Source organism: Ursus maritimus, unplaced genomic scaffold (genome assembly GCF_017311325.1).
Source record: "Ursus maritimus isolate PB19 unplaced genomic scaffold, ASM1731132v1 scaffold_12, whole genome shotgun sequence".
Lineage (NCBI taxonomy): Eukaryota > Metazoa > Chordata > Mammalia > Carnivora > Ursidae > Ursus > Ursus maritimus.
This window is the reverse complement of record NW_024423564.1, coordinates 14,213,456-14,240,974: the sequence shown is the minus strand read 5'-3', so window position 1 is coordinate 14,240,974 and position 27,519 is coordinate 14,213,456. Positions and strand designations below refer to the sequence as shown.

At 40.5% G+C, this 27,519-nt stretch overlaps 1 protein-coding gene across 1 annotated transcript; it reads right to left on the bottom strand.

Moving 5' to 3' along the window:
* Positions 1 to 2,830: 2,830 nt before the first annotated feature.
* Positions 2,831 to 27,478, bottom strand: PSMA5 (proteasome 20S subunit alpha 5). The gene is made up of 9 exons (XM_008704011.2): positions 27,320 to 27,478; positions 22,908 to 22,974; positions 15,514 to 15,640; positions 13,215 to 13,282; positions 11,990 to 12,097; positions 11,792 to 11,850; positions 10,926 to 11,028; positions 9,833 to 9,919; positions 2,831 to 3,073 (listed from the first exon to the last, which is right to left on the bottom strand). The coding sequence occupies exons 1-9, from the start codon at positions 27,346 to 27,348 to the stop codon at positions 2,996 to 2,998; spliced, it is 726 nt and encodes a 241-aa protein (XP_008702233.1). The 5' UTR covers positions 27,349 to 27,478; the 3' UTR covers positions 2,831 to 2,995.
* Positions 27,479 to 27,519: the final 41 nt, after the last annotated feature.

Here is a 27,519-nt window from a genome sequence, read left to right as displayed (position 1 = left end):
TAATCAATAAAACAAAACCCCCATGCTGGTCCCTTTATCGCAGAAATTGCACACTTAACTTTTAGAACATGCAGCGCTGGTAAAACCAGTTTTGAATCTCAACTTTACTGACTCCATCCCTTCGGAATGCTAGAAGTTGTTCAGTAGAAAAGGTAGCAAATAGAAAGATACAAAGTGTGCAAAACGTTACACCCAAATAAGGTCACTAAAAAGTATTTTTAGCTATAAACTGGAGGTAAACAGATAAGAATATATTATTCATTGTAGAGCAAAATGGTGCAATGCACCCAACCCAATGTTTACATTAAAGTCCTTCTTCTACTCACGGTAATTTGCAACCAGAAAGATTTACAAATTTACATTTTTTCGCAGAACGACCATTAAGACCTGAGAAGTGAAAAACATTTTTGAGTGGCATCTGAGCAGGGTGGTGAAATCACTAGACTAGTCTTCCAAGTTCTCAGCTGCTGAAATGACAAAGCTTGAAAACTGGTGTACAATTTGTTCCTTTCCATTAATTACCATGTGTCAGATTATTTTTTTAAATACAGATTATTTTTTAATCTATGCCAACTATGGAGTAGATCACAAGACAGTCAGTTCCAGTAGCATGTGATTAGCTAGGGGAAGAAGAGGGACTATAGAGGAATATTTCTTTGTTTGGGTGACACAAAGATGAATGGTCTATTGTCTTAGGGGCTTGAAAAGACAAAAACAACTCAACAGTGCCATCTCCTGGAGAAAATGCACGTTTAAACAAGTATTAAATTGTTGGCAGTTATCTGTACCTTCACTTTTGAATATATTGCTTTTTGTTACCAACCATATGCTTACGGAATATGTATTTCCGTCATCAGCTGTATCAGCTGCTAGGGACATGATACTTTGCATATGGCACTGAGAAAATGTTTTGAGTAAATCAACTGAGAATTTTACTTTCCTCTGACACATGCACTATACAAAAGTTGCACTGTCAGATCTCCCTTGTGGAATACTGCACATAGATCTTACCTCACTTGCAGGACTAAAATATATAAATGACTTATTACTAAAAACTGTACCTTTCTACAAGATACATTCTATAGCAGAAGGTTGAATAGAAAGCGGTTACACATCACAAAACCATTGCTTTTCCTAGTGAGATCATTCTGATCCTATTTAAATTGGACACAAGAAACGTACAAAGTTTTAACATTCTACAGAAAACCAAACTTCTCTTTTAAGAATGCTGAAATTCTATTCTTTCAAGAATACAGAGGGTATGAAATTTACTGTCTCACCAGTTGTATAGTCCAAGGTACAAATAACACTGCCCAGGTAGTGAGAAGGGAAAACAATGTAAGCTGAGACTAAGGGAGATATGCAAAGATCTGTTTTTCCCCACATAATACCCATAATTCAGAGACACAACTCTCACCTCTCCCTAAAGGAGCATTGCTTTGTTCATGAACCTACACTGAGTTAAGGGGAATGTCTAGTTCTCCCCGGTAGAAGCTTCATGGGAGCACAGACCATACACACTATTTTCACTGCTCTATCCCCAGTGCCTAATACATTACTTGGCACATGGTAGGTGGGTACTCAATACGTTTGTTAGATTTGAATAAATGGAAGTTGTGATAGGATTTTTCAGTGGCATTTTCTACCAGGATTTTATAAAAGGTGAACGAGAGAAATGAATCTCATGATTATGGTGTTGTATTTATTAAGTAATCTCTACGCCCAATATGGGGCTTGAACTCATGACCCTGAGATCAACAGCCGCATGCCCTACTGACTTGAGCCAGCCAGGTGCCCCTATCATGTAGTACTTAACGGCAGGGTTAAAATCACCAGAACAGTCTCCAGAACATTGGTGACAATATATTCTAATTCCCTACTTTCTTTAGGTGTGTATCTGGGGCAAAATTATTTTCTTCCAAATGTTTCCTGCCATTGCAATTTCCAAATGTATGTAAACACAAATTTTGTTTTGTTTTGCTGGAAACACAGTATGAGATTTAGTATGAATTCAACCTACGCAAATCATCATAACTTATTTTGGCATCATGAACTACAACTTCCTACAAATGTCAATGAAGATAATACGCAATCAATTCTGCATTACCCACATATGGATTAGCCATGGTGTAGACAGTGCAGGTACATTTTAAATCTCAATGAGATCTCCCTATTATTACTCAGTAGGTGTGTAGGCCCAAAGGACCTGGCATTGTAAAATCAGGAGTTGATGATATGAAACCAGAAAGTCTGAGTTCAAGTCCCCACAGCTTAATTTTCTGTGTCCATGGACACACAGCCTTAGATTCTTCATCTGTTAAAATATGATAATGATACCCACTTCCTATGGCCATTTTGGGGGCTCCAGTAGATTGATTCTTTAAATAATCTCAATGAGTCATAAGATGGCAGCTTTTCTAGTTAACTTTATGAAAATCTCTTTCCAAATTATCTCTTAGGGCACAAGAACCGGGACAACAATGTAGTTGGCTTAATTAACTCCAACCCTCAAAACATGTTTTTTATGGTCAATTTGTTAACATCGCCTTCATGTAAGAAAAGCAGCAAAAGTACGTATTTAACCAAGAGAAACTACAGGACTTAAATGGGTTCACCGTGCTTTCATATCTCTGGGAGGAGCTGGACTAGTTTGAGTTCATTTGCCATCAAGGGATTCATGAGATAGTTGATTCTGTTGTAGAGACAGACACTAGAACAATTTTAGAACAGACACTCTGATAGGATAGGGATATTAATACCACTATCCTTTTTGCCCCCTAACATGAGGATTTCAAACAAAAGACTGCATTAGAAGAGAACAGTCTATTAACAAATTTTAAATTTTTCTTTATTTCAGAACTGCCTTTATGTACAGACATCATTAAAAAAATGCACATACACTGGAGATCTTCCAAGAACAGGAGCTGGAATTAAAAGTTAAAAGTGTTTAGGAGAACTGAAATTGTCCCAGTGAAGTTCTGAGGATCACGCTTCTTTAAATGTCCTTGATAACCTCTTCAAGTTCTTCCTTTGTGAACATGTGGAAATTCTGGCCGGGCTGCACCGTGGCTAGCTGCAAAGAAAGCGGAGAAGGGTTAACGAGCGCGGCTCGATTACTCTGCAGATAGCACTAGGTCAGGAGAAGCTGTTACTGATGCAGCTGTTCATTAGGAACTGGGATCTGCTGTCCCAGGGATATCCTTTCCAGCCGTAGGTTCCTAAAATAGCTCTCTGACTCCCAAATAAAAATTCGTATTGACCAAATTTTCTATTTTGAGGTTAACTTACCACATAACAGTTAACCAGATGCCTGGCGTCATTGTCATTTCTTGAAGTTACTTCAACAAGGGTCAGAAAAGGAGCAGCAAATTACATGGGGTCAGTGCTTTTTTCTATTAATGATTCCTCTAGAAAGATATTAAAAGTGTATTTACACACTTGCAAGTGAAGCGTGTGTGTGTGACCTTTGTTTCTTGGCCACTCTGTGTTTCAATTTCCATCAGTAAAATGGGAATAATAATAGCACGTAACTCATACAGAAGTTGTGAAGATTAAATATGTTAATATACGTAAAGTCCTTACAACACTGCCTAGAACATTACAGTAAGTACTAAATAACTATTATTATTAGGTATATTGTATTCTCTAAATTGTTCATAAGGCAACTTAACAACAAAGTTTGTTTGTTTTTTAAAAGGACTGGCCATGAGGGTTGCCTGGGGTGGCTCAGTTGGTTAAGCGTCTGCCTTCAGCTCAGGTCATGATCCCAGGGTCCTGGGATCGAGCCCCGCATCGGGCTCCCTGATCGGAGGGGAGTCTGCTTCTCCCTCTGCCCCTCCCCCAGCTCGTGCTCTCTCTTGCTCACTCTCTCTCAAATAAATAAAATAATCTTTAAGAAAAAATAAAAATTTTTAAAAAATTAAAAAAAAAATAAAAAGGACTAGCCATGAAAATAAAAGGATTCCATTAACACTGACAGCAGGAAATCAGTTGTGATTGGCAGCCATTGGTAATAACCAACTGTCCAGATATAATCTATTTAAGCAATAAAAGACTAGGGTCATAAGATGGTTAGTTTCAAATTTAACTGAAACTGCCAAGTTTTCCATCACCTCTGCTCATAACACGGTTCCCATGTTTTGGGGCAATACTGAGCAATAGGTGCCACTTCGCACTGGCCAAAAAGCTGTTTTGTTCATTTTAAATGTCATTTCCTCATACTGCCCTTTTTTTGAGACCTTAAAATTAAACATACTAGGGCATTTTTGGTAATGTTCATTCCCGATATTTAATATAATTTGAAAACTGCCACAATTAGCACAATCCAATTACATGATGTTTATTATTTTCAGGTCATGATCTCATGGGTTATGTATGGGATCAAGCCCCATGTGGGGCTCTGTGCTCAGCTGGGAGTCTGCTTAAGACTCTCTCTCCCCTCCCCCTCCAACCCCTCCACGCTCTCTCTCTCAAATAAATAAGTCTAAAAAAACTCAAACCAAACCAATCCAAAACAAAAAACACCAACAAAACAAAACAAAACAAAACCACAACAACCTCTGTGAGGCAGGTAAAACAGGTATTGTCTTTCATTGATTTAATTAATAACTATTAAGCACTTATGTACTAGTTATAATTGTACTAGCCACTAAGGATCCAAAGATGAAGAAAATCTTTTGTTTACTAAGGGTGCTGGATGCCAAATGCTTTCAATGTTAGGTGTTACAACAGAGCTAAGCATATGTAGAGCCACGAAGGAGGGACCCAGGGGAAGCCGAGGAAGCTGGTTTCAAAGAGAAGCAACTTTTAGGTTGTGTGTCTTTTTTTTTTTTTTTTTTTTAAGATTTTATTTATTTTAGGGGGAGAGAGTGCGCCTACGAGTGGGGGGAGGGGCAGAGGGAGAGAGAGAATCCCAAGCAGACTCCATGCTGCGTGGGGAGCCCAAAGTGGGGCTCAATCTCATGACCCTGAGATCATGACCTGAGCCGAAATCAGGAGTCAGATGCTTAAGCGACTGAGTCACCCAGGTGCCCCCCTTGAGTTTTGTCTTAAAGTGGAGGAGCAGAAGGGCAGGTTGAATGTGCAAATGCATAAAAGCATGAAACAAGACGATGTATTTACAAAACAAAGCAATTCTGAATGGCTAGAGCGGAGGCTGCATATCGGATGACATTAAATGGGGAGGAGTAGGAAAGACAGTGTATTATATTGGTATATACTGGTTTGGTATAGGACCCCAAATCACAGTTGGGTTCAAATTCTGATTCTACCATTTACCAATTCTGTTATCTTGGGTGTGATTCTACCCTCTCAAAGCCTGTTTCCTCTTTTGTAAAACGGAAATAGGCACAGCAACCCTGGAAAGTCGCTGTTTAGATTAAAAAAGATAATTGCATGCAAAACGCTTAGCAAGGTGCCTAACGGATTAAACACTATGACTTAAGAATAGTAAATCATCATACCATGAAAGAAGTTTGGAATTCATCTTGTGGTCAAGAGTCAGAAAAGATGTTTTTAAGTGGAGAACAAGCAAGACTAGATATGTAATTTAGAAAATCAACTTCAGTAGCACAATGGGGGGGGGGAAATGGAATGAAATGAAGGATGGCAAGGCTACAGTCAGGAAGACTAGCTAGGAAACCTCTGGAAATATACAAGGCAGGAGAAAACTGAGTGCCTGAACAAAAGGCGGCACCAGAAGAAGGGATGGAGAGGGAGCATGGACATGAGAGTTATTTAAAAGCGGGCAAAGACAGTGAAGAGAAAAATTCAGTGAAGGGAAAAGGGAAGCCAGAATATTCTAGGTTTCTGCTGTGAATGACAGGTACACTGGTGGTGTCATCAACCAGGATTAAAAAGACAAGAAGATGAAATGGTTTTCAGGAAAGATACTGTTTAGTTTTAGAATTGTCAAAAATTTGAGGAGTCTGCTTCAGAAAGGTTAAATAATAGGTCTAAAATGTGACCATGAAATCTGACAAACAGGAGTTACCTTAGCAAGGAGCAGTCTCAGGAAATACTAAGAAAAGAAACAAATGGTAGCGTATGAGGAATAAATGGGGGGAAGCAGTGAGGACAACCAACATAAAGTTCTGCTGGGAAGAGACCTAGCAATAAATGTTACCAAAAAGGATGAATGGAATAGCTCTCAGCAATAAAATGTAACCGACTACTGATACACACAGGATGAATCTCAAAATCATTATGCGGAGTGAAAGAAGTTAGACACAAAAGAGCACACACTGTGTGACCCATTTATATGAAATTCTAGAACACCCAAAACAAATCTATAGGGACAAAAAGCAGACCAGTGGGAAGGAAATGACTAAAAAGGGACATAAGAAAACTTTTTGGGATGACAGAAATGTTCTATACCTTAACTGAGGTGGCAGATTACATATTTGTCAAAATTCACTGAACTGTGTACTTAAAATAGATACATTTTACAGTATGTACAGTATATCTCAACAAAGTTGATTTTTTTTAAAGACAGGATACTAGGTAGAGGGAGGAGTTAACAAAAGTGGATTTTGTTTGGTTTTTCTTTTAAAATCATATTTGAGAGAGCAAGAACAAGAGAAAGAGAGAGCGTGTGCATGTGCACAAGCAGGGGGAGGGGCAGAGGGAGCAGCAGACTCCCCACTGAACAGGGCACCTGACACAGGGCTTGATCCCAGGACCCCCAAGACCATGACCTGAGCTGCAAACACTTAACCAACTGAGCCACCCAGGTGCCCCTGTTTTGTTTTCTAAAAAAGATGCAACTATGAATTTTTTTTTGTAGAGAAGGAGGCTGGGGATCAAAGGGACAACTGATGGCCGCAGGGACCTAAAAGAGATAGAGGAGATGGGCTTAGAGCAGTGGCTCCCAAATGCCTGACCTTCTCAGACCGACCATCAGACCCACCCAAGGAGACTTCAAAAATACAGATTTCTGGGCCTCATTTCCAAGACAGATGGACAGCGAGATTTGGAAACATCAGAGTACTGGTGGAGTAAATTGTCTTGGACAAGTGAAAGTGTCCTTTTGTTTTAATGTGAAAAAACTACAGTCAAGGATTAATGCAGTTAATGACAGAGCACGAAGGAGACACATCTGATGCTCTTTTCAAAGCAACGTTGAAACTGAATGAGCTAAAAATCTGCAGTTCCAGCTAAACCAAGCAGGCCTCAGAATCTTCACTGTGAAATCAACAGAGGTGGGACGTGGATAGTCTTAGCAAAAATGCCCAAGACCCTATCTCATTCAGTACCAAGAAACACAAAGTACTAGAAAGGAAATGACAAAATCCCTCCTTAGGGTCAGATGAAGTTATCACTAAATTTGCTGCACTTGATCATCTCAGAGATTGACAAGGGAAAGTATTTAAAAATCTTTGCCAAGCAAGTGCAAAAACAGTATTTATGTACTAAGTTTTTCCATTTCCATTCCAAACCCCTCCTCTCCCCATTACTGCTCAAGGAGCAACCCCAACCCCCCATCCCTCTCTCCAACTCCACTCAGACCTTCCCACCTTTAGGCCAGCCCGTTTTGGCATCCAAGTTTGCCCCTTTCACTGCAGCCTGTGGAAGCCGGCTCTATTGGAGAGACATTCGTAGGCCCTGAACCAGCAATCCTCCACCAGGGATTAACCCAAACATACGTTATCTCAGTCTACTCAGTCTACGCTGAGTACCGCTGACAAGTATCCTGGTAAGTGCTGATTGGTTTAATTATGGATTTGTGATTACAGCTGCAGTTGCCTTTAAAAATTCTGTCTAATTAAAACATAAAATACATACATACTATGCCTACTATCCTGACTTTATAACTGTTTGGCAATTTCAGCCTCCGCTAGTTTTTTTTTTTAATTATTTTTCTCCATTAGTATTTAAAAAAAATTTTTTTTTAAGATTTTATTTATTTGGGGGCGCCTGGGTGGCACAGCGGTTAAGCGTCTGCCTTCGGCTCAGGGCGTGGTCCTGGCGTTATGGGATGGAGCCCCACATCAGGCTCCTCTGCTATGAGCCTGCTTCTTCCTCTCCCACTTCCCCTGCTTGTGTTCCCTCTCTCGCTGGCTGTCTCTATCTCTGTCAAATAAATAAATAAAATCTTAAAAAAAAAAAAAAGATTTTATTTATTTGACAGAGAGAGACACAGCGAGAGAGGGAACACCAGCGGGGGAGTGGGCGAGGGAGAAGCAGGCTTCCCGCTGAGCAGGGAGCCCAATGTGGGCCTCCATCCCAGGACCCTGGGATTATGACCTGAGCCGAAGGCAGACTGAGCCACCCAGGCGCCCCCCATTAGTATTTTAATATAGCCCAGCAATCCTTTTACTCATGCCTGGCTTCCTTTTTCCCTATCCATAATGACTCTTCCAAACAGTTCTCATTCTCCTTAATCCCACTGTTGTATTCACCTACCCTCAGCAAATGATGTAAACAATCACCAGGGAAATACAGGAGCTCCCTCCCAATTCCCCTGCAAACCTACTCTATCTTTACTCACCACTACCTCCTTTTCTCCCGTCTACTCTTAGCATCCTAAGTAAGGGCAGTCAGAATCTGGTCCACAACTCTCTTACCATCTCACTACCTCACATTTATCTCACACCCCAGCACTCAGAAAACCCTCAACGTTCCCTTTTACAGGGGCGCCTGGGTGGCTCAGTAGGTTAAGTAAGGGTCCAACTCTTGGTTTCGGCTCAGGTCTCGATATCAGAGTTGTGAGACAGAGCCCCTCATCACTGGGCTCCCTGCTCAGCGGGGAGTCTGCTTGGGATTCTCCCTTTCCCTCAGCCCCTCCCCACACTGTGTTCTCTTGCCCTCACGCAGGCGCTCTCTCAAATAGATAAATCTTTAAAAAAAAAATTCCCTTTTACATACAATGTTATTTTACATCTTTGAGCCTTTGTGCATGGCTGTTCCCTGTTCCTGGAATACCCTTCTCTTCTTTTCTTTAGCATCACTTCTTCCAGCCAGCTTTCCTAAAGTCCTAGTATAAGTTACATATTCTTGTCACAATCCATTCTTATTACTATTATAGAAGTATTGCCTCAATCTGTTATTACCTATATGTCCCCAATATTACACATGACACTACCTGGATTTTCTGCGTCTATGGGAATGGGCACTGGATTTTCTGTGTCTATATCCCTGGCATCTAGTGTAGTACTGGACATATAATGTGTATTCAGTATAAAGCTGAATGAGTTCTACTCTTCAAAACCAACTCCTTCATTTGTACTATGCCTTTCCTCTTCTAGAACTTCTCCATCACTAACTTCTACTTGTTTCTTTTCTTTTTTTTTTTTTAAAGATTTTATTTGTCAGACAGAGAGAAAGAGAGAGAGCAAGACAGACCCCTAGTAGGGGGAGCGGCAGGCAGAGGGGAGAGGCAGGCTTCCGGCTGAGCAAGGAGTCCAATGTAGGACTTGATCCCAGGACCCTGGGACTACAACCTGAGCCAAAGGCAGACGCTCAACCAACTGAGCCACCCAGGCATCCCTGCTTTTATTTCTTTTAACATTTTTCTATACACAAATTTCTTCTCAGTCTATGAAAGTATTTTCAAGTCTTTTCCCATCCTTAAAAAGACAAAAATCCTTTTCTTTAATGCTGCCTTCTGCGGACAGTAGTAACTCCTTGAGAAAGCAGCACACTCTTGTTTTATCCACCTCCCTTCCACTCTTTAACTCATCTAATTCTGGCTTCTGCTGTTACCAACTTATTCAAAGGACAGTAATAACTTCTGAAGGGCTGAGCATACAAAAATGTGATTATCTCCATCCATTCAATCTTCACCAATGGGAGCTACGGTATCTGAATAAAACACAACAGAAAAGAAAAATACCTCTATATTAGTTGCGTTCAGCTTCTCCTCCATTACTTGTTTGAGGATGATGAGTGAAGACTTGATGGCTTCTTTCAGTGTCATAGACTTGAAACAAAAAGGGTAAGAGTAGCCATTATAATATAATCCCGCTTTCCTTCAACGATTTCCCCTATAGTTCCCTGAAATGACTTGGCAAAAAATAAATCAAGTAGCTTAATAAGTACACTGCGCGACAAGTATCTCTAGAATTCAAGTAAACTGGCAATAAGTACATTTTTTCCAAGGAAAAAAAAATCTTATTTTGAACCAGATCAAAGTCACCGACTTTCATATAAGTGATCTTTGAAGAAGTGGAAAGGGCTACACTTCTCTAGTTATCTTCTTTTAATATAGAAGCGAGGTAATATTGGGAATATCCTATGAATCAGAATTCCCAAATGATCTAAAAAGGTAGCCCGCTGGTTTAGCAAATCTGCTCTTGTACCGTTTTGAACCCATGAACCCAATTTTTTCCACACACAAAACCAAAACTATCAGGGGCTGATGGAAGCACACATCCCTGTGTGAACCATGTGAATGGTAAGTATGGCAGCCTTCACCCCAACAATGAGTTACCCAGAACCAGGCCCTCCCATCCCACAAGATAAAAAGTGCCAAATGCCTACTTGCTTGAAGAGCCAGACTAGGAAATATAACTGTTAAGCCGAGCTGTAAAGATACAGGATAAACGAGCTGTGGAACATCTGTACCACGGTACACCACTCAGCATTAACGACGGGTGAGTGCAAAACCATGAATGCACCAGTGTACCGGACAAAAAAGGGCAAACGCAAAATACAAACCGTACGACTGCATTTATAAAAATGACAAAACAGACAAGACTCATCTCTAGTGCTAAACATGGTTACCAGGGAGGAAGAGGGTGACTGGAGAGGAGATAAGCATTTTAGGGAGTGAGGGAAGTGTTCTACATCTTGTTTTTAGGGGGTGGTTATAAGGGTGGACAGAACTGACAAACTCCCAGAAAAGAACTCCTAAGGTCTGCCCACTTTATTGTATGTAAATTATAGCTTGATTTAAATAATAATAAAAGTTGTGAGTGCTCAGTTACCTTGTGGTACACTTCTTGCAAGGAGCTCTGGGCACCCTCTGAAGCAGAGCCAATTGCTCGGGCATCACACTGTACAAAGGTCCCAGATGGGTCCATGTGAAACCTGCAAAACCCCCCAAGAGAGGGGAATTAAAATGCTGAAGAGTGGTGGCATTTTAAGAAATAAACATCTCACTAAAGAATATAAATGCTTGGCCCCGTGGCCAGGAAACCACTGAAATACTGAGGCATAGGTCCAAAATGCCTGCAGAAAACAGATCTTTTAAAAAGTATTTAAACTGGGGCGCCTGGGTGGCACAGCGGTTAAGCGTCTGCCTTCGACTCAGGGCGTGATCCCGGCGTGATGGGATCGAGCCCCACATCAGGCTCTTCTGCTGTGAGCCTGCTTCTTCCTCTCCCACTCCCCCTGCTTGTGTTCCCTCTCTTGCTGGCTGTCTCTATCTCTGTCAAATAAATAAATAAAATCTTTTAAAAAAAAAAGTATTTAAACTAATAAATTCCTCAGAGATTTAGAAGTATAGGAGATATAAATATGGCACTCACGTATGCCTATCTAAATATTTGAGGATAAGGATCAAACCAACATTCTAAAGCAAAGCTCTAAAATACATCCTGACTATAACAACAAAGTTACTTTTAATTCTTTCCAGAATTAGCAGTCGTGCCAATAGGGGGAGTTCTTCATAGAATCCCCAAATTTGTCTTTGTATAAACAGCACACAATTACAGAATTTTAGAGTTAGAAGCCCTTCATTTTTTGTAATTCTACAATAATCTTCTCAGTTGAGTGTAAACAACCAGTCCACATCCCAAATTAAAATAATTCTACCAAAAAAGAAGCAGGAAAAAATGGCAAATTTTCTTACAGCTGGGGTCCTTTCTCATCAACTCCTCCAAATAACAGTGCTACTCCAAAGGGACGAGACTAGAACCAAAAAACGAGAGGTAGTAAGATAAATGGCTACTGAACCAGGTGGTGAAAGGGGCTGGGAAAGGTATGTTCAGAGGACAAGTGTCCGAAGTCCCTTAGAACAGCAAGAAAACGTGACAAACAGCACACTCACCATGGCACCGGGATCTGCATCTTCTTCCCCAAACTGTAGAGCTAGATTGGACACAGCCTGAGTCACACTCTCCACTGTCATTGTCTCATTGTAGGTGAACCAATGGTTCTAGAAGAAGAGCAAAACGTAGTCTACTTCTTTTTTTTTTTTCTTAAAGATTTGAGAAAGAGTGAGAACGCGCAAGCACGTGCGGTGGGGGGCAGAGGGGGAAACAGAATCTCAAGCAGACTCCCCACTGAGCACAGAGCATGATGCAGGGCTCAATCCCACAACCCTGAGATCATGACCTGAGCTGAAATCAAGAGCTGGATACTTAACTGACTGAGCCACCTAAGTGCCCCTAAATGGTCTACCTTTGAAATAAGAAAGCATTAAAGCAGCCCACCATCTCACTGTACACACCCCTGTGAACTACCGTTGCAAACTAGATGCTCACCTCCATTTTGTTTTCCTTAACACTAAACTCAAATGCTTGGGACTACATGAGAGGAAGAGAAATAGCTCTGGAAATAAACTCGGATCCAAAGGACTCTAAGCAATGACAGACTAGAGGATTACTCCATTGAAAAACAGAGTTAACCCCTCACAGCACCAAGCTTAGTCTTTTCACAAAGTGAATGCTAACAGCTAAGCGCCACTTCTCCGTCAAAGACCCTATCTCATCACTGTGCTGTTTAAATTAATGACTTACTTTTACATAAGTACTGATAGCAAAGTTGAAAATAAGTGCAAAAAATTTTACAAAGCAGGTATTTTTTTTCCTTACTGGTCTACTCTCCAAGAAGAAAATATCAGTATTCCTGACCAGTATTTGTCACCTGGTACATAGCGTTACTTGCCACAGGAGAGCTGTTATTTGCAAGCCCAGCACCAAAGGCAGCTGGGGTAGAATGTCCTTTAGCTACAGCCACTTCCTGCTATGGCGCTCCCACAGAAAGTCAATTAGGGAACAGAATGCAGTGCAAAGCTTGCTTTATATAAGGCAAATCAAAAAGAAGCTAGACTGTCGGCACTGTTTGCCAGGGCTGCCTTAAAGCTGCAATGGTTGGATGGCTAGACTCCAAGCCTCAGAAAGTTATAAACTAGGGATTTTACCCCAAATCACTCCCAAGAGCTACATCTGATATTAACACAGATAACCTGCAATACAGCTCAGGCAGCCATATCATCATGAAACAAGGAACTCAAGCATCATGGGAAAAAGGAGAGATGATGCTAATTTTACCTGTGTCTCCACTCTGGCTTTATCAATTAAAGTCTTAGCATCAGCAATTAGCCCACTCATGGCACAACCTGCAATGTAAAAGCAATAGTGACCCAGAGGCCAAATCCTTGCAGGACTCTTTCATCCACTCAGGAAATACTGAAATACTGGTATGGAACCACGACAGCCACATAGCAATCCCATAGCAATATACCCAAGAGATAAGATGGGAAATTATTTGATTATCTGTACTGAACCCAAATATAATTATATTACAAATAAATAAAAAACCATCCACAATAACACAGAAGTCCAGTATTAATTAAGACAGAACACAGAGAAGAACAGCCAAACATGAGTTTCCACATATTACATCCTTAAACATCCCCTCAGCACTCTTTGTAGACCACAGCGCACCTTCAAACTAAGCGAACAATAACATCCCAACAGAAGAAATTAAGATAAAAAATAACCGTCTTACTATGAGCTATAGTGGAAGACCCCAGGATAAAATCAAAAGCTTTTTCACCTCCCTGACCAAATACAAACCAAATAGTTTAGAGAGAAAATGTGCTTAACGGTCCAAGATGCCAAGGTTATAGCTTTTACTTTATACACCATGACTCAAAATCTGTATTTCCAGCCTAAGCCTCGCTCCCACATTTCGAACCCTATAAAGCCAAATGGCTCCCTTAATATATGTACTTGGACATACCACCAACTCAAATCAAGTTCTTTCCCTTCCAGACTCCTTGGCCCTCACGACCGATTGATCTCAAATTCTATCGGTCTCTATTGAATTAACATGTCTGGCATTAATCCTTACTTTCTCCATTCTCCGGCTACCACTTTGGTTAAAGCCCTCATCATCTCCATGTGGATTAAAGCAAATTTCTTAGCTGGTCTCCCTACCTCTAGTCTCAGCTCCCTTCACTCTGCCTGCTACCTTGTTATCAGAAGGGTCTTTCTAAAATACTAATCTGATCATACTACCTCAGTGCTCTCGTCGATGCAGAGGGATCAAGTTCAAGCTCTTTAGCATGGTAAAAAGGACTTCCGACTGTCTGATCCCAGACTCACTTCTTGCTACAGTCCACGTCCCAGTCATACCGAACTGCTTGTGCCAGGGTATTCCACATTTTATACCATCCAGGGTTTGCTCATTTCTATTCCCTCGAACCAGAGTGTCTCCCTTGCTACACCCAGACACTTGTCCACTTGGTGAACACTTCCTGATCTGTTACAAAGTTCAAGCTTCACCTTTATGGAATCCTTTTCTGAATACCCACTACCACTGGCCCCAGACAGAACTAATTATTTCCTCCTTTGTACCCCTACTGAACACATACTACAGCCTTTCTTAAAACCTGCCTACATCACTCAATTGCATTTACTTATTTACATGTCCACCTCCACTACTAGGCTGTATGCTTCTGAAAGACAAGGACTATGTCTCATTTCTCTCTGTATCCCTGCTGACTAGCATATATCTGGCACATAGTAGGTTCTCAATTTGCTGAATGAAGTGACACTGCTCTATCTCCAAAAGACAGGTGACTTGAGAGAAAGTAGCCACAATGTTCTAATCTTAAAAGATGAAATCTGTTTCTCTATCTATGACAGAAATACTGTCAAGCTCCCAGAATCACCATGGCATTTGGTTCTGAGGCCTTCAAGTAATTACTGATGTTTCATTAATGAGATGACTAGGAGGTTAAGAAAATTTGGGCAGCCAACTAAAATGCCACGCTATAAATAAGCAGAACTACTCACCCTGTAATGCTACAGTAATGCCAGAAGCTAAGGCAGGGGAATTTAAACAGAGACCAAGAAAAGAAGGCTGAAGTGGGTGGGGGATGTAGGGGGTTACAGGGAGTAAAAAGATAAATCTGAAAACAGAGGAAGAGGACTGATCTGCTCAGTCTAACATTCTTATGCTCTCTGAATCTTAGTCACCCTAAAGATCTTTAAGAACTCCTCTTTTCAGCAGATACCTCTAGTTTTCCACATGATCCTCTGCTCCTCGTGGTTTCCTACCAGGACTAACATTATGCATCACAGGGAGCTGGCCTATGATTCAACCTTTACGTATTTCAACAACCGTCGCATTTGCCAAGTCTAAATTTGAAGGAGAAAGGAACTTCTGGGAGTAGGTGAACTCTACCACTGCTTCCTACTCGTATGTTATGCACGCTGGCCCACTACCTGAAAAAGAGCTAACAAGGGGATAAGATGTTCATCTAATACATCTCCCACGGACCACCAAAGAAGACTATAACCTAAGTCAGATCCTACAGAACAGCTTTCCCCTACTCCTTACCTATGTGAGCATCGATCTCTACAATTTTCTCAATGCTGCTTGGCTCCATGAGTGGGGAGGTAATTCTCTTCTCCACAGCTAGGCACACACCCTCTGATGTCTGGATCCCAATGGCTGTAGAACCAAGCTAAAAAGAAACGCATTATGGTTATCATGTATAGGTCAGAGAACATCTCACATACTCACCAGGAACTCTCTGAATAACTTCACAAGATAAAAGCCTCAATCAGCCATATCTAGTATGCAGAGAATAAGCAGCACCCTAATAAGTAATACACTATTTCTATCAATGGCGAGAGCACCGATTTATAGAATTTTGTACTTCTTAAGGGAAAGTTCACTAAGTTCTTGAAAACATCTGGAAAATGATCGACTTTAATGCCAGTATTTTGGAGGAGCAAACATAGTGGGCAAAAAAGTAATAAAACTCTAATGTTTTTCTTTTCACCTCTGCTATCTTGACCTGTCCCAAAAGGTAGTATTTCTCAAATCTACAACATGACCTCCAGAAAAGTAATGTACTTAAAAAAAAAAAAAAGAAAAGAAAAGAAAAGAAGAAACACAAACACCACCAACATAAAAATATTAATCTTTTGAGGTCACTAGCCGTTCACAATATAGCTTAATTTCATCTCCCCATCTCCGAGACACCATCCTAGTCACTCTCTGTATCTGTTTCTTTAACTGTAAAATACATCAAGAGGAGTAAATGTATTAATATATAAAATGCTTAAAATGGTGCCTGGCACATAATAAAGGAGTAACAAATTCAGTCATTCTTCTCATATGCCTGGATTACTTCAACACCCTCCTACTTAGACTCCCCAACTTAATCTCTCTCTGAATGTATACTTCATGTTATACGGCCTGACTGATTTAATAAAATACTATTTTCATTATACTTCTCTGAAGAATTAACATCTCCCTCTATTGCCTGTAACATAAAATTCACATAAGCTTCCAGAGCCCTCAAAACTTAATCTCACTTTTCTCTTCCAACTTTATTATTCATTATTCTCCAACAAAATCCACCAGGTATAGCCCAACCCATTTTCTCATGCCGTACTGTCTCCTACCTTCACACTTCTGCTCGTGCCTTCTCTCCCTTGGAATACAATTTTCTCTCTGCCTATCCAAATTCCACCCACGATTCATAAAGCCTTCGATGACTATCTGTGCTCTTTCCTCTGAATTACCATTATTATTAAGTTAGTTCTACAAACCAGTGCCTGCCAGTGCAATCATCAGACTCCTGCAACCTGTTATTGCCAAGGAGTCAAGAATTCCATTCATTATGCATAACACGTTTAACATGTCGGCACATAGAATGATCATGTCTCATACATAGATGTATTATTTTTCAAATGTGTAAAGTCATGACTTTATCATGACTTTATTAGTGCTTTTAAATGTATATACCAGTTTTTATTATATATTTTCTTTTTAAAAATTTTATTTATTTATTTATTTATTTATTTATTTATTTATTTATTTTTGAGATTTTATTTATTCATTTGAGACAGGGAGATACAGAGAGAGAAAGCATGAGCAGGGAGCCGGATGTGGGGCTCAATCCCAGGGCCCTGGGATCATGACCTGAGCTGATGGCAGATGCTTAACCATCTGAGGCACCCAGGCACCCCCATTTTCTTAAGTTCACTATTTTTTTAAAGATTTCATTCATTTTAAAAAATTTTTTAAAGATTTTATTTATTATTTATTTGAGAGCGAGAGTGAGCGAGAGAGCGAGCATGAGCACAGGGAGGGAGAGGGAGAAGCAGGCTCCCCACTGAGCAGGGAGCCCGATGCAGGGCTTGATCCCAGGACCCTGAGATCATGACCTGAGCTGAAGGGAGACTCTCAATGATTGAGCCACCCAGGCATCCCAACCACCACCATGTTCTTGGTGCGGCCCCTGCAATGCTATAACGGCTCAAATACGCAATTTCACTTCTTCCAGTCTCTTAAGAACCATGACTACTTGTGGCAAAAGAAGGGTGCGAGGGAATGCACAAATATACTAAGACAAAGAAAACGGGCAAAAACACAGCAACAAAATTTCAAAAAAAGAAGATGGGTTAGTGATTACTTACTTAGCAGACCTGAGAATTCGGAATCCTAAACCAGTAGTAAAGAAAATCAAGAAACAACCTGATTCATATCATAGAATCCCCCAAAAAGGAAATGGTGGCAACAAGGACCATTGGAAACAGAAACAGAGAAACTAAAAATTGCAAGATCAGTTCAATGTCTACCGAAGAAACAGAGTTCCAGATCCCCTCCCCTGTGCTGTAAAGCTAGATGATGGCCTCCTCCCCAACTCCTGTAGAAGATTCTGGAGAGTGTAGGAATACTAGAGTGGAAACAGGGGCACTAAGTAAAAACTGACAAGCTTAATGTTAAGAATCTCAGTCTTCTTTCCCCATTCAGTTCTCAGAAGCTAGTAGCCGAAGCACCATTTAAGTATGAAATGAGAAGGGGCAGTTTTCTCTAGAGCAATGGTTTTCAAACTTTTTGAAAATCTACGAAATCTACATTAAGAAATATATTTTGTATCATGATCAAAACACACAAAAAGATACAAATAAATAAATATAACAGAAACAACATGGAAAAAACCCACAATGAAACAATTACCAATACTATGAGCAAGGCATTCTGCTATTTCCTGTTCTATGCCATTCAAAAAGAAATGGTTCCATGACCCACTAAATTGATTTCAATGACCACTAATGGGTCAACACTTGCAGCTTGAAAAACCTGGCTCTAAAAAAATCTAACCAGTTCTGGGCGCCTGGCTGACTCAGTTGGAAGAGCATGCAAGCTCTGCACTGGGTGAAGGAAGGAAAGGAAAGGAAGAAAGAAGAGTAAGGAAGAAAGAAAGAATGAAAGAGAGGAAGGAAGGAAAAATGAATGAATGAATGAATGAACATAACCAGTTCAAGAAGGAAAAAAATCAAAAGAAAAAATCCTTGGGGCACCTGGGTGGCTCAGTCGGTTAAGCGTCTGCCTTTGGCTTGGGACATGATCTTGAGACCGTGGTATTGTACCCCGTGTTGGGATCCCTGCTCAGCGAGGGAGACTGCTTCTCCCTCTCCCTCTGCCCCTCCCCCACTCCCACTCCCGCACACACACTCTCTCTCAAATAAATAAATAAAATCTTTAAAAAAAAAAATCCTTGGGGTGCCTGGGTGGCTTGGTCAGTTAAGTGTCCGACTTAGTGTCATGGGACTGAGCTCTGCATCAGGCTCCGCACTCAGCAGGGAGTCTGCTTGAGATTCTCTCCCTCTCCCTCTCCCTCTGCCCCTCCTCCTGCACATGCATGTGCACGCCCTCTCTCTCTCTCTCTCTCAAATAAATAAATAAATCTTTTTTAAAAATCCTTAAAGAAAAAGAATATATTTCATCCATAAGACAAGAATAGTACGCTAATAAGAAAGAGGAAAAAAGAAAAGAGCTTGGAAATTAAAAATACTTTCTTATGAAACTACTGGAGAACCTTTACCAAACTGAAGGAATACATGAAAAGAAAAAAGGATAACACACGGGAACTAACACAAGAGGGAAGTTAAAAGGAATCCCTAGGATGACATCGACAGAATATCCTGAGTATATACAGCTGTGCAGTTATGCCCAGAAAACTAGTCCAGACTGGAGCAGGTGAGAATGCTCAAAGATATATTTAAGAATCTTTTTTTTTTTAAGATTTATTTATTTTAGAGAGAGAGAGAGAGCATGCACACGCAAGAAATGGGAGGTGCAGAGGGAGAAAATCTCAAGCAGACTCTCCGCTGACTGCAGAGCCTGACTTGGGGCTCAATCCCACCACCCTGAGATCATGACCTGAGCTGAAATCAAGAGTCAGATGCTTAACTAACTGAGCCACCCAGGCGCCCCCTATTTAAGAATCTTTAATAGGATATTTAATGTGCCTGGATGTTTTGAGAAGATATATATAACCTGGAGAGACTCTGGGGATGATTTTATGATATGCATATATTAAATTAAGCAAATTGTTTAAAAAAGGGAGTTCGCAACTCCCAGGAAAGTACCGTGCAGAAATGGGAAAGTGGCTCAGCTGTGAACAGCGTTTACATAGTCATACTGATATAAATGTTGACTAGTGATCTTACAAAATTGTAATATATATGATATAGAGTGGGTTGCCTTATCGCCACCCCAGTAGGAAATTCTATGTGTGTGGGGTGTCTGTCTCTCTATGGGTGTCATCGGGGGCAGAAATCATCATTCTCCATAATAAAAAGTCTGTGGATAATGCCTAAGCAAAACAAAACAAAAATATGTAAGTCTGTGCTAGAAATATGGAAGTAAATGCCAAGAAAATTATTAGTTAAATGACTTTAAAGTGTTGCCCTTGGGAAGCTGAAGGTAAAGGGGGCAGTCCTTGGGAACTGCTGTTTTTGTTACAAAGTTTATACAATTATTTTATCTTTTGACTCTAAAACTACATACAGGTATGCCTTAAGAAGAAAATTTTTAATCAGAAAATACTATCAGAGAATTTAATTTGGCACTTAGTTGCTCTCTAGTTGTTTTATGTACTGTGTATTGCTCTTAAATCTCCAAATGAACAGAGCAGGACAGAATTCATACCTACTTCTAAATTTTATCCAGCAGAGTTGTTCTCAACCAGGGACCCATTTTACCATCTAGAGGACATGTGTCTGGAGGGCAAAGGCTGGAGACATTTTTGGTTGTCACAGTTGGAAATGTGAGTGCTACTGGCATCTACTGGGTAGAGGCCAGGGATCCTGCTAAACATTCTACCTTGCACAGGATGGTCCCCCAATAAAGAATTATCTGGTCCAAAATGTCAACAGTCCCTGGGTACTATGATTATTTTGTGGAGGAGCCATTCTCATATTATGAGAATAAATTCTCAGCCTGTTCAATTTGGCCTCCAACTTAAAGAACTTCATAAGCTTCCACTCCAAAAGAGGGTTAATATTTTCAAGACAGTCTACTTTATAAAATATATCAAAATCAAGATAATTTTCTTTTGAACACTTACATTTACCCCCAGAAGCTTCAGTATTACAGTTCTCCCTAAACTTCACCCCACCCCTTCATGGAGATGGGGTTAATGGAGAAGGGAAGTGAGAGAACATTTGAATTGATTCTATGTAGTACTTCTTTAATATAACTCACAGTAACCAATGACCATATGCTCCATATAATATGGTAATTTTGATACTGCCACAGATCATCCTTCCTTCCCCCAAAAAACCTAAAGGCAATTTTTTTCCACTTCTGCTTGCTGCATCTCACCCATGCCATCCACACGATACCTCCAAATGACAATTTCTACTTGTCAGCCATTCTTAGTCATTTCTCCAGCTCCTTTCATACTACTGAATACTTAAAGTTATCAAATTGCTTTCTCATTGGCAACTCATAAGTTGTCAAGGCAACAAGCAGGTTGTTTAAATATCAAAGAGCCTGAATTTTCACACAGGTTAAGTCACATCTATTAAGGGCCACATGGCTATTTCTATCTTAGTCCAACATAGGGCTAGAGATCAGATGCCATCTAATTATCTTTAAGCAATCTGTAAATCACTAGCAGAAAGGAGCTTACAGGAGAAACCCAAAGAAACTGAGGATTATTCTTGGTTTGCACATCTTGGTGGGACTGTTGTCTTTAGAGGCTCAAAATAAATGCCACAGCTTGTAATTGTGATAGTTTCATACCTCATAGTACTGTATGGTTTCAATATAGTGCAAACATGATCGGAAACAGAGACAGGCACTTGTAGCTGGCCCACCATTTTCTGTCCCACCATCTATCATAGTGTATCCACTCTTATTTCTATCTCCTCAACTAATCGAAATCTCTATTGTCCTTTTCCAGATTCTCATACAACCATACCGGCTCAGGTCATGATCCCAGGGTCCTAGGATCGAGCCCCACATTGGGCTCCCTGCTCAGCGGGAAGCCTGCTTCTCCCTCTCCCACTCCCCCTGCTGGTGTTCCCTCTCTCGTTGTGTCTCTCTCTGTCCAATAAATAAAGTCTTTAAAAAAAAAAATAAATAAATAAAATAAAATAAAATAAAACAGGTAACTTAGAGAGAAACACAATAGCTCTCTTCAGTTATGCAAGGAACTGTCGTTGGAGAAGGTTTCAACGTCCTGCATGGTTCAAGGGCAAAACTAGGGCCAAATGAAGGAAACTTCAGAAAGCTAGACTCTTCATTCGATACAAGGATAAATTTCTTAACCACTGTGAATTGTTTTCTAACAGAATGAGCCATCTTGTGAGAAAACACTCTGTCACTAGGACTTTACAAATAAAGGCTACTTGGGATATAGAGGTGATTGAAGCACAGGGTCAAGGGTTGGACTGGTTCAGGGATTCTCAACCCTTTTAGATATCAGAAACACTGAGGGAGTCCTTAAAAATACTGATGCCTTCAACCTTACCCTGGACAATCTATATCAGAATTTAGATTATCCGTAATTCAACAAATGCACATCCCATGTGATAACTAACTTTAAGTATGGATAGCTTACTTATTAATTTTCTTAACACCTGTTGAAACCATTTGATTTTGTTACTAGATAACAAGACACATCTCTTATTCAGTCCTAAAAGTGTCTAGTACAAATTTACAACTTTACTAATAAGAATACAGGTGATCAGTTAAATGATGTCTTCAAAATATCTCCCAGGTGCTAACTCTGGATTTCTATACTCCTCTCTTTGTAGCCAAGAAGATTATGAACACAAGCATGTTGCTCCAGCCTCACTGAGAAAAAGCTACATAATTATGAAGCAGTTATCTGTTCAAAAGGTTTTAGGAATGAGATGGAAATTGCTACTAAAATGGTTAGTAGGGGCACCTGGGTGGCTCAGTCAGTTAAGTGTCTGCCTTCGGCTCAGGTCATGATCGCAGGGTCCTGGGATCAAGTCCCATTGTAGGGCTCCCTGCTCAGCGGGGAGTCTGATTCTCCCTTTCCCTCTGCCCTTACCCCATCTTGTGTGTGCACTCTCTCTAATAAATAAATAAAATATATATATATTTTTTAAAGATTATTTATTTATTTGACAGAGACAGCCAGCGAGAGAGGGAACACAAGCAGGGGGAGTGGGATAGAAAGAAACAGGCTCCCAGCGGAGGAGCCTGATGTGGGGCTTGATCCCAGAACGCTGGGATCATGCCCTGAGCCGAAGGCAGACGCCCAACAACTACGCCACCCAGGCACCCCATAAAATATTTTTAAAAACCAATAAAATAAAATTGTTAGTAGGTGGTTAAAGGGAGATTAAGAGTATTTTCTAAAAAAAGAGCTAAAACACATTTACTCCAAATATTCTGCCAGCAAAGCACTAGGTTGCCATGAAATTTCAAAAACTTGCACCTTGATACTATACCTTAATAGCTTCGATGGCATATTCCACTTGAAATAATCTTCCTTCAGGAGAAAAAGTATTCACGCCCCTGTAATTAAAAAAAAAAGTATTAAGAACTGCCAGAAAAAATAAGCGTAGATATATGAAACTCAAGTTCCTTGACATCTAGGCTCAAATGGCTACAAGATGCGCATGTTGTCATTACTCCTTCGCCCACAACAATATGTAGCTATTTTTTGTACATTAACAGCTTTTCAAGAAAACGGAACTTATGTATGGAATACTTCTGTCCTACTCACAAGAGACTTCAAACTGATCAAATGAGAACAGGTGACCTTCTGCCTCAACCCTGAATCAATTTGCAATTCCTACAGTAAATTCATGCCCCAAAATTACCAGGCAATTCCCAAGAAAATAAGTATTTATCCTTATCCTCTTCCCATTATATACATTTGCTGTTAATACCTTATTTTTTAGTAAAACGCAGCTACAGGTACATTCCTCTATTTATTTGTATGAATTAGGATTGGTATTTCAACAGACTGAGATCTGTACAGTTCCTAAAGCCTAAGCTAGTTTATTTATCCATACATATTTATACCAATTACATGCCAGACTTCTTTTTCTCTCCAAAACACTTCCCCACCTTTTCTTTGATCCATTCTTTTGGAAATCACTACGGAGAAGAGGCATCAGTCATGGTCTTAGCTATAAAAGTTTTCAGCACACAACGGATACTTCAAAAATACTTGAACAAATGAATGAAAATAGTTATGATCCTTGGTTTATGGAGTTTGGATTTTATAATGTGTAATATATATAATACAGCATTTTCAAATTTGTTTTAGCAAAAACTTTTTTCAAAAAAATTTTTATATATATCCCCAAATATAAAACAGGCAATAATACAGTTGACATTCATTGTACATTTACAAACAATGCCTGGCATTGTTACAAACCTCTAAATGATTTAACTCATTTAATCCTCAAAATAATCCTATGAAGTAACATTTTTAAGACAGATACTATTTCACAGTTGAGACATAATGAGGTTAAGTAATTTGCCCAAAGTCACTCAGCACATAAGAAGCAGAGGTGGCTTTAGAATTTAGGCAATGTGACTGCAGAGTTCAAGCTATTCTACCATACTGCCCCTGGGAATTACTATTCTGGGTTAAATCAGAAATGAAAGGAGAATCCCACAATCCCAGTATCCCCTTTCCCCAGAGGTCATTTAAAAGGTTCAGAAGTCGGGAAGCTGGGTGTCTCAGTCGGTTAAGCATCTGCCTTCGGCTCAGGTCATGATCCCAGGGTGCTGGGATTGAGCCCCACATCAGGCCCCACATCGGGCTCTGCAGCCTGCTTTTCCCTCTCCCTGACACTCCTCCTGCTTGTGCTTTCTGTCAAATGAATAAAATCTTTAAAAAGTTATGAACTGTAAGGAACAACTCTTTTTTGAAAAAGATTTTATTGTTTGAGAGAGAAAGAGCGCACGAGCAGGGGGAGGAGCACAGGGAGAGGGACAAGAAAGGGACAAGCAGACTCCTCCATGTTGAGTGGGGAGCCTGACTCAGGACTCAATCCCAGAACCCTGACATCATGACCTGAACCCGGCCAGATGCCTAACCGAAGAAGCCACCCAGGCGCCCTAAGAACAATTTTTAAAAATCACTGAGTGAAAAGTGAGGACAGAAGACCTGGAATTAAGTTCTAGTTCTGCAACTAACTTCCCTCAAATGCAAAACCAAAACCAAAACCAAAACCTATGCTGTCTGTCACAGATAATTAAATTACACAGAGTAGGAAAGAACTCTGTAATGTGTAAAGTACTCTGTGAATATAGGATTTTCACTCTAATTCAAGCACTTCATCCCAGTAAGGTATTACTACATCCTAACACAGGCTCTGCTCTTGGCTCTCTACTCAAACTTTACTGTTTCCCTGGGTTATTTCATTTACACTAAGCACCAACTACTTTCAAATCTCTATTACCAGTCTGACCTCTTCCCTGACTAATTTAAATGCCTCCTGAGCATTTTTACTTGGATATCCCATTAGCACCAAACACTCAACATTTTCCAATTTGAAATATCTCTTTAAATCCAGCCATCCCTGCAAAATCAGCTCCACCTCCTGCCATTCCTACTTCATTTTTATTTTAAAACATCTCCAATCTCCCAGTTCCCCAAGCTAGAAAGTTCTGAATGATCTGACTCATTTCTCCCCGTCTCCCATATTAACAGTATGCCAAGTCACATCAATTCCTCCCACATAGTAACTCAACACTCTTCTTTCATTCTCAACGCCCTCATTACCTCTCACCTATTATAATAGCCTTCCAGCTGGTATTGGCTCACTCTTTCCTCTACTCCAGTCAAATAATCCCTGCCAAACACAATTATGATTATGTAACTTCTTAAAACGAAAATTAATATCACATGGTTGCCTAAAGAGTAAGACTCGAACTCCTTAACCACACATTAAAAACCATTCAATATCTAGCACCAACCTGTTTTTCCCATAGTTCACCATTCCCACACATGCATCATATGTATCAATACAGAATGAATTTTCCCAAACACGCACTGTGCTTTCCCATTGTCCCTCCTTTGTTCATCCTATATTCTTGGCCTCAAAACTACTGACTCTCACAGTCCATATTTTTTAAAACCTTACTTTTTTTTTTTTAGATTTTATTTATTTATTTGACAGAGAGAGAGACAGCCAACGATAGAGGCAACACAAGCAGGGGGAGTAGGAGAGGAAGAAGCAGGCTTCCCAGCGGAGCCGGCAGCCCGATGCAGGGCTTGATCCCAGGACACTTAACGACCACCCAGGCGCCACCTAAAACCTTACTCTTTCTCAAGACTCAGTGTAAATATCAGCTCCTGTTTAAAGTTTTCAATGATCCCCTAATAGTGAATGCAACCTCTCAACAAAATCTCTACAGTACTTGATCTGAATTTCTCTAATGACATGAATACACTTCTGATTCACACTACAATTATTTTTGTAAATAGTTATTCAAAAGACAGTTTCCCATATGAGAGCAAGGATCTTGATATTCATTGTTCACTGCTGTATGGCCAGCGACTAGAACAGTGCCTTGTACACAGCAAGCATTCAAGTATTTTAGCTAAGTGAATTTTAAAAAGCTGTATTTTAGGCACTCTTGGGAAGATACAAAAATGAATAACACAAAGCAGTCGTTCAAGAAGCTAAGTAAAGGATCACAAAACCTTAATAAGGGCTTTTTGGTAAGAATAATAATTTCTATCATATATACCCTAACTCAAAATTCTATCACCCAAAGTGATTCTTTCTAATGCTCAGGAAGATAAATACTAATAGTCACTTTACAGGACAGTAGGAACAGCTGTCAGTTTTAAAACTTCACATATATATTCTAAGAGTCAATAAAAAGATAAAGAAGTGGTACTTCCAGGTGATAAAACTTCTGACAGGGTCAACGTGTACTTTGACAAGAAATGCAGCTTCCAAGGACCTAGTAGGAAAGAAAAATCTGCCTTTCCTGGCTTAAAAAACAAATACAGAACTTTCATAGTGATGTGAAAACCTAACTGACCGAAGAAGAAACTGAAAGTAAAAATGTCTACAGCATAAATATGTACAATTTAATATTACTCAGCATTTCCAAGCCCTGAAAAGTGTTATTTTAAAAAATATATATATATACAACAATCTTACAACCTTAATTTCGAAAACAGATCTGGCTTTAACACACACAAATCAACTTGCTATAAGCTTCTTTAAAAAATCAGAAAACCCTAGGTCTAGTAGAATCAGCGGGAACAGGAAACTCTTGAGAACCACTCTAAATTCCAGTTCCTATAAAATCAGACTCCACACTCTATCTGTGCATAGCTGAGAATGCCTCGGCGCTTTTGCGGAAAGTATACATCCCAGCGTGCCCCCCTACATCTCAAAGAAAGGGTTGCTCTATTTCCACGACTACGGAACGGAAAACGAGGTTGTTTTCCTAGAAGGAGAGGGGAGCTGAAATTATGAAAACCATTAAAGAATCTCTAGTTACTTTTTCTTCCAGGCAACACGTTCACATTTTCTAAAAAGGCAGTCATACTCCTCACGAAATGATGAACCGGGGAGGAGGTGACCCCTGGACTTCTCCGGGTTAAAGGTCGGAGTGCCGGCCCATCAGCCTTCTTCCCCAAGCACAAAGCGGAGCTTCTCGCTTCCGCACCGAGTCAGAACCCAGCAGTGACTCAGCGGTAGGACCTGGCGCGCGTCTAGCTTGGGGAATCACTGCGGGCGCCTAGGGAAGGCAAAAGATCCCCAGGCCGGGCCAGACTCGGGTTCCTGGAGCGCCCCATGACACGGCAGAACCCAGGCCGGGACCGGGCTCCAGTCCTGCCCATCCATAACCCCGACCCCATTTCCCCGGATGCACAGACCTGTCGTACTCAGACCGGGTGAGGAACATGGCGAGGGCAGGAAAGGGCGGCAGCGACTACGCGGGGTTTTTGAGGGCCAACACGAGTCCACTAGCACCCCACTCACCCACACCACCACAGACTCGAGGCCCTGCTCCCAACTGCGCGTGCGCCCGCGACCCCTTCAGCCCGCCCCCCTGTGCCTGCCTCCTATTGGTTGG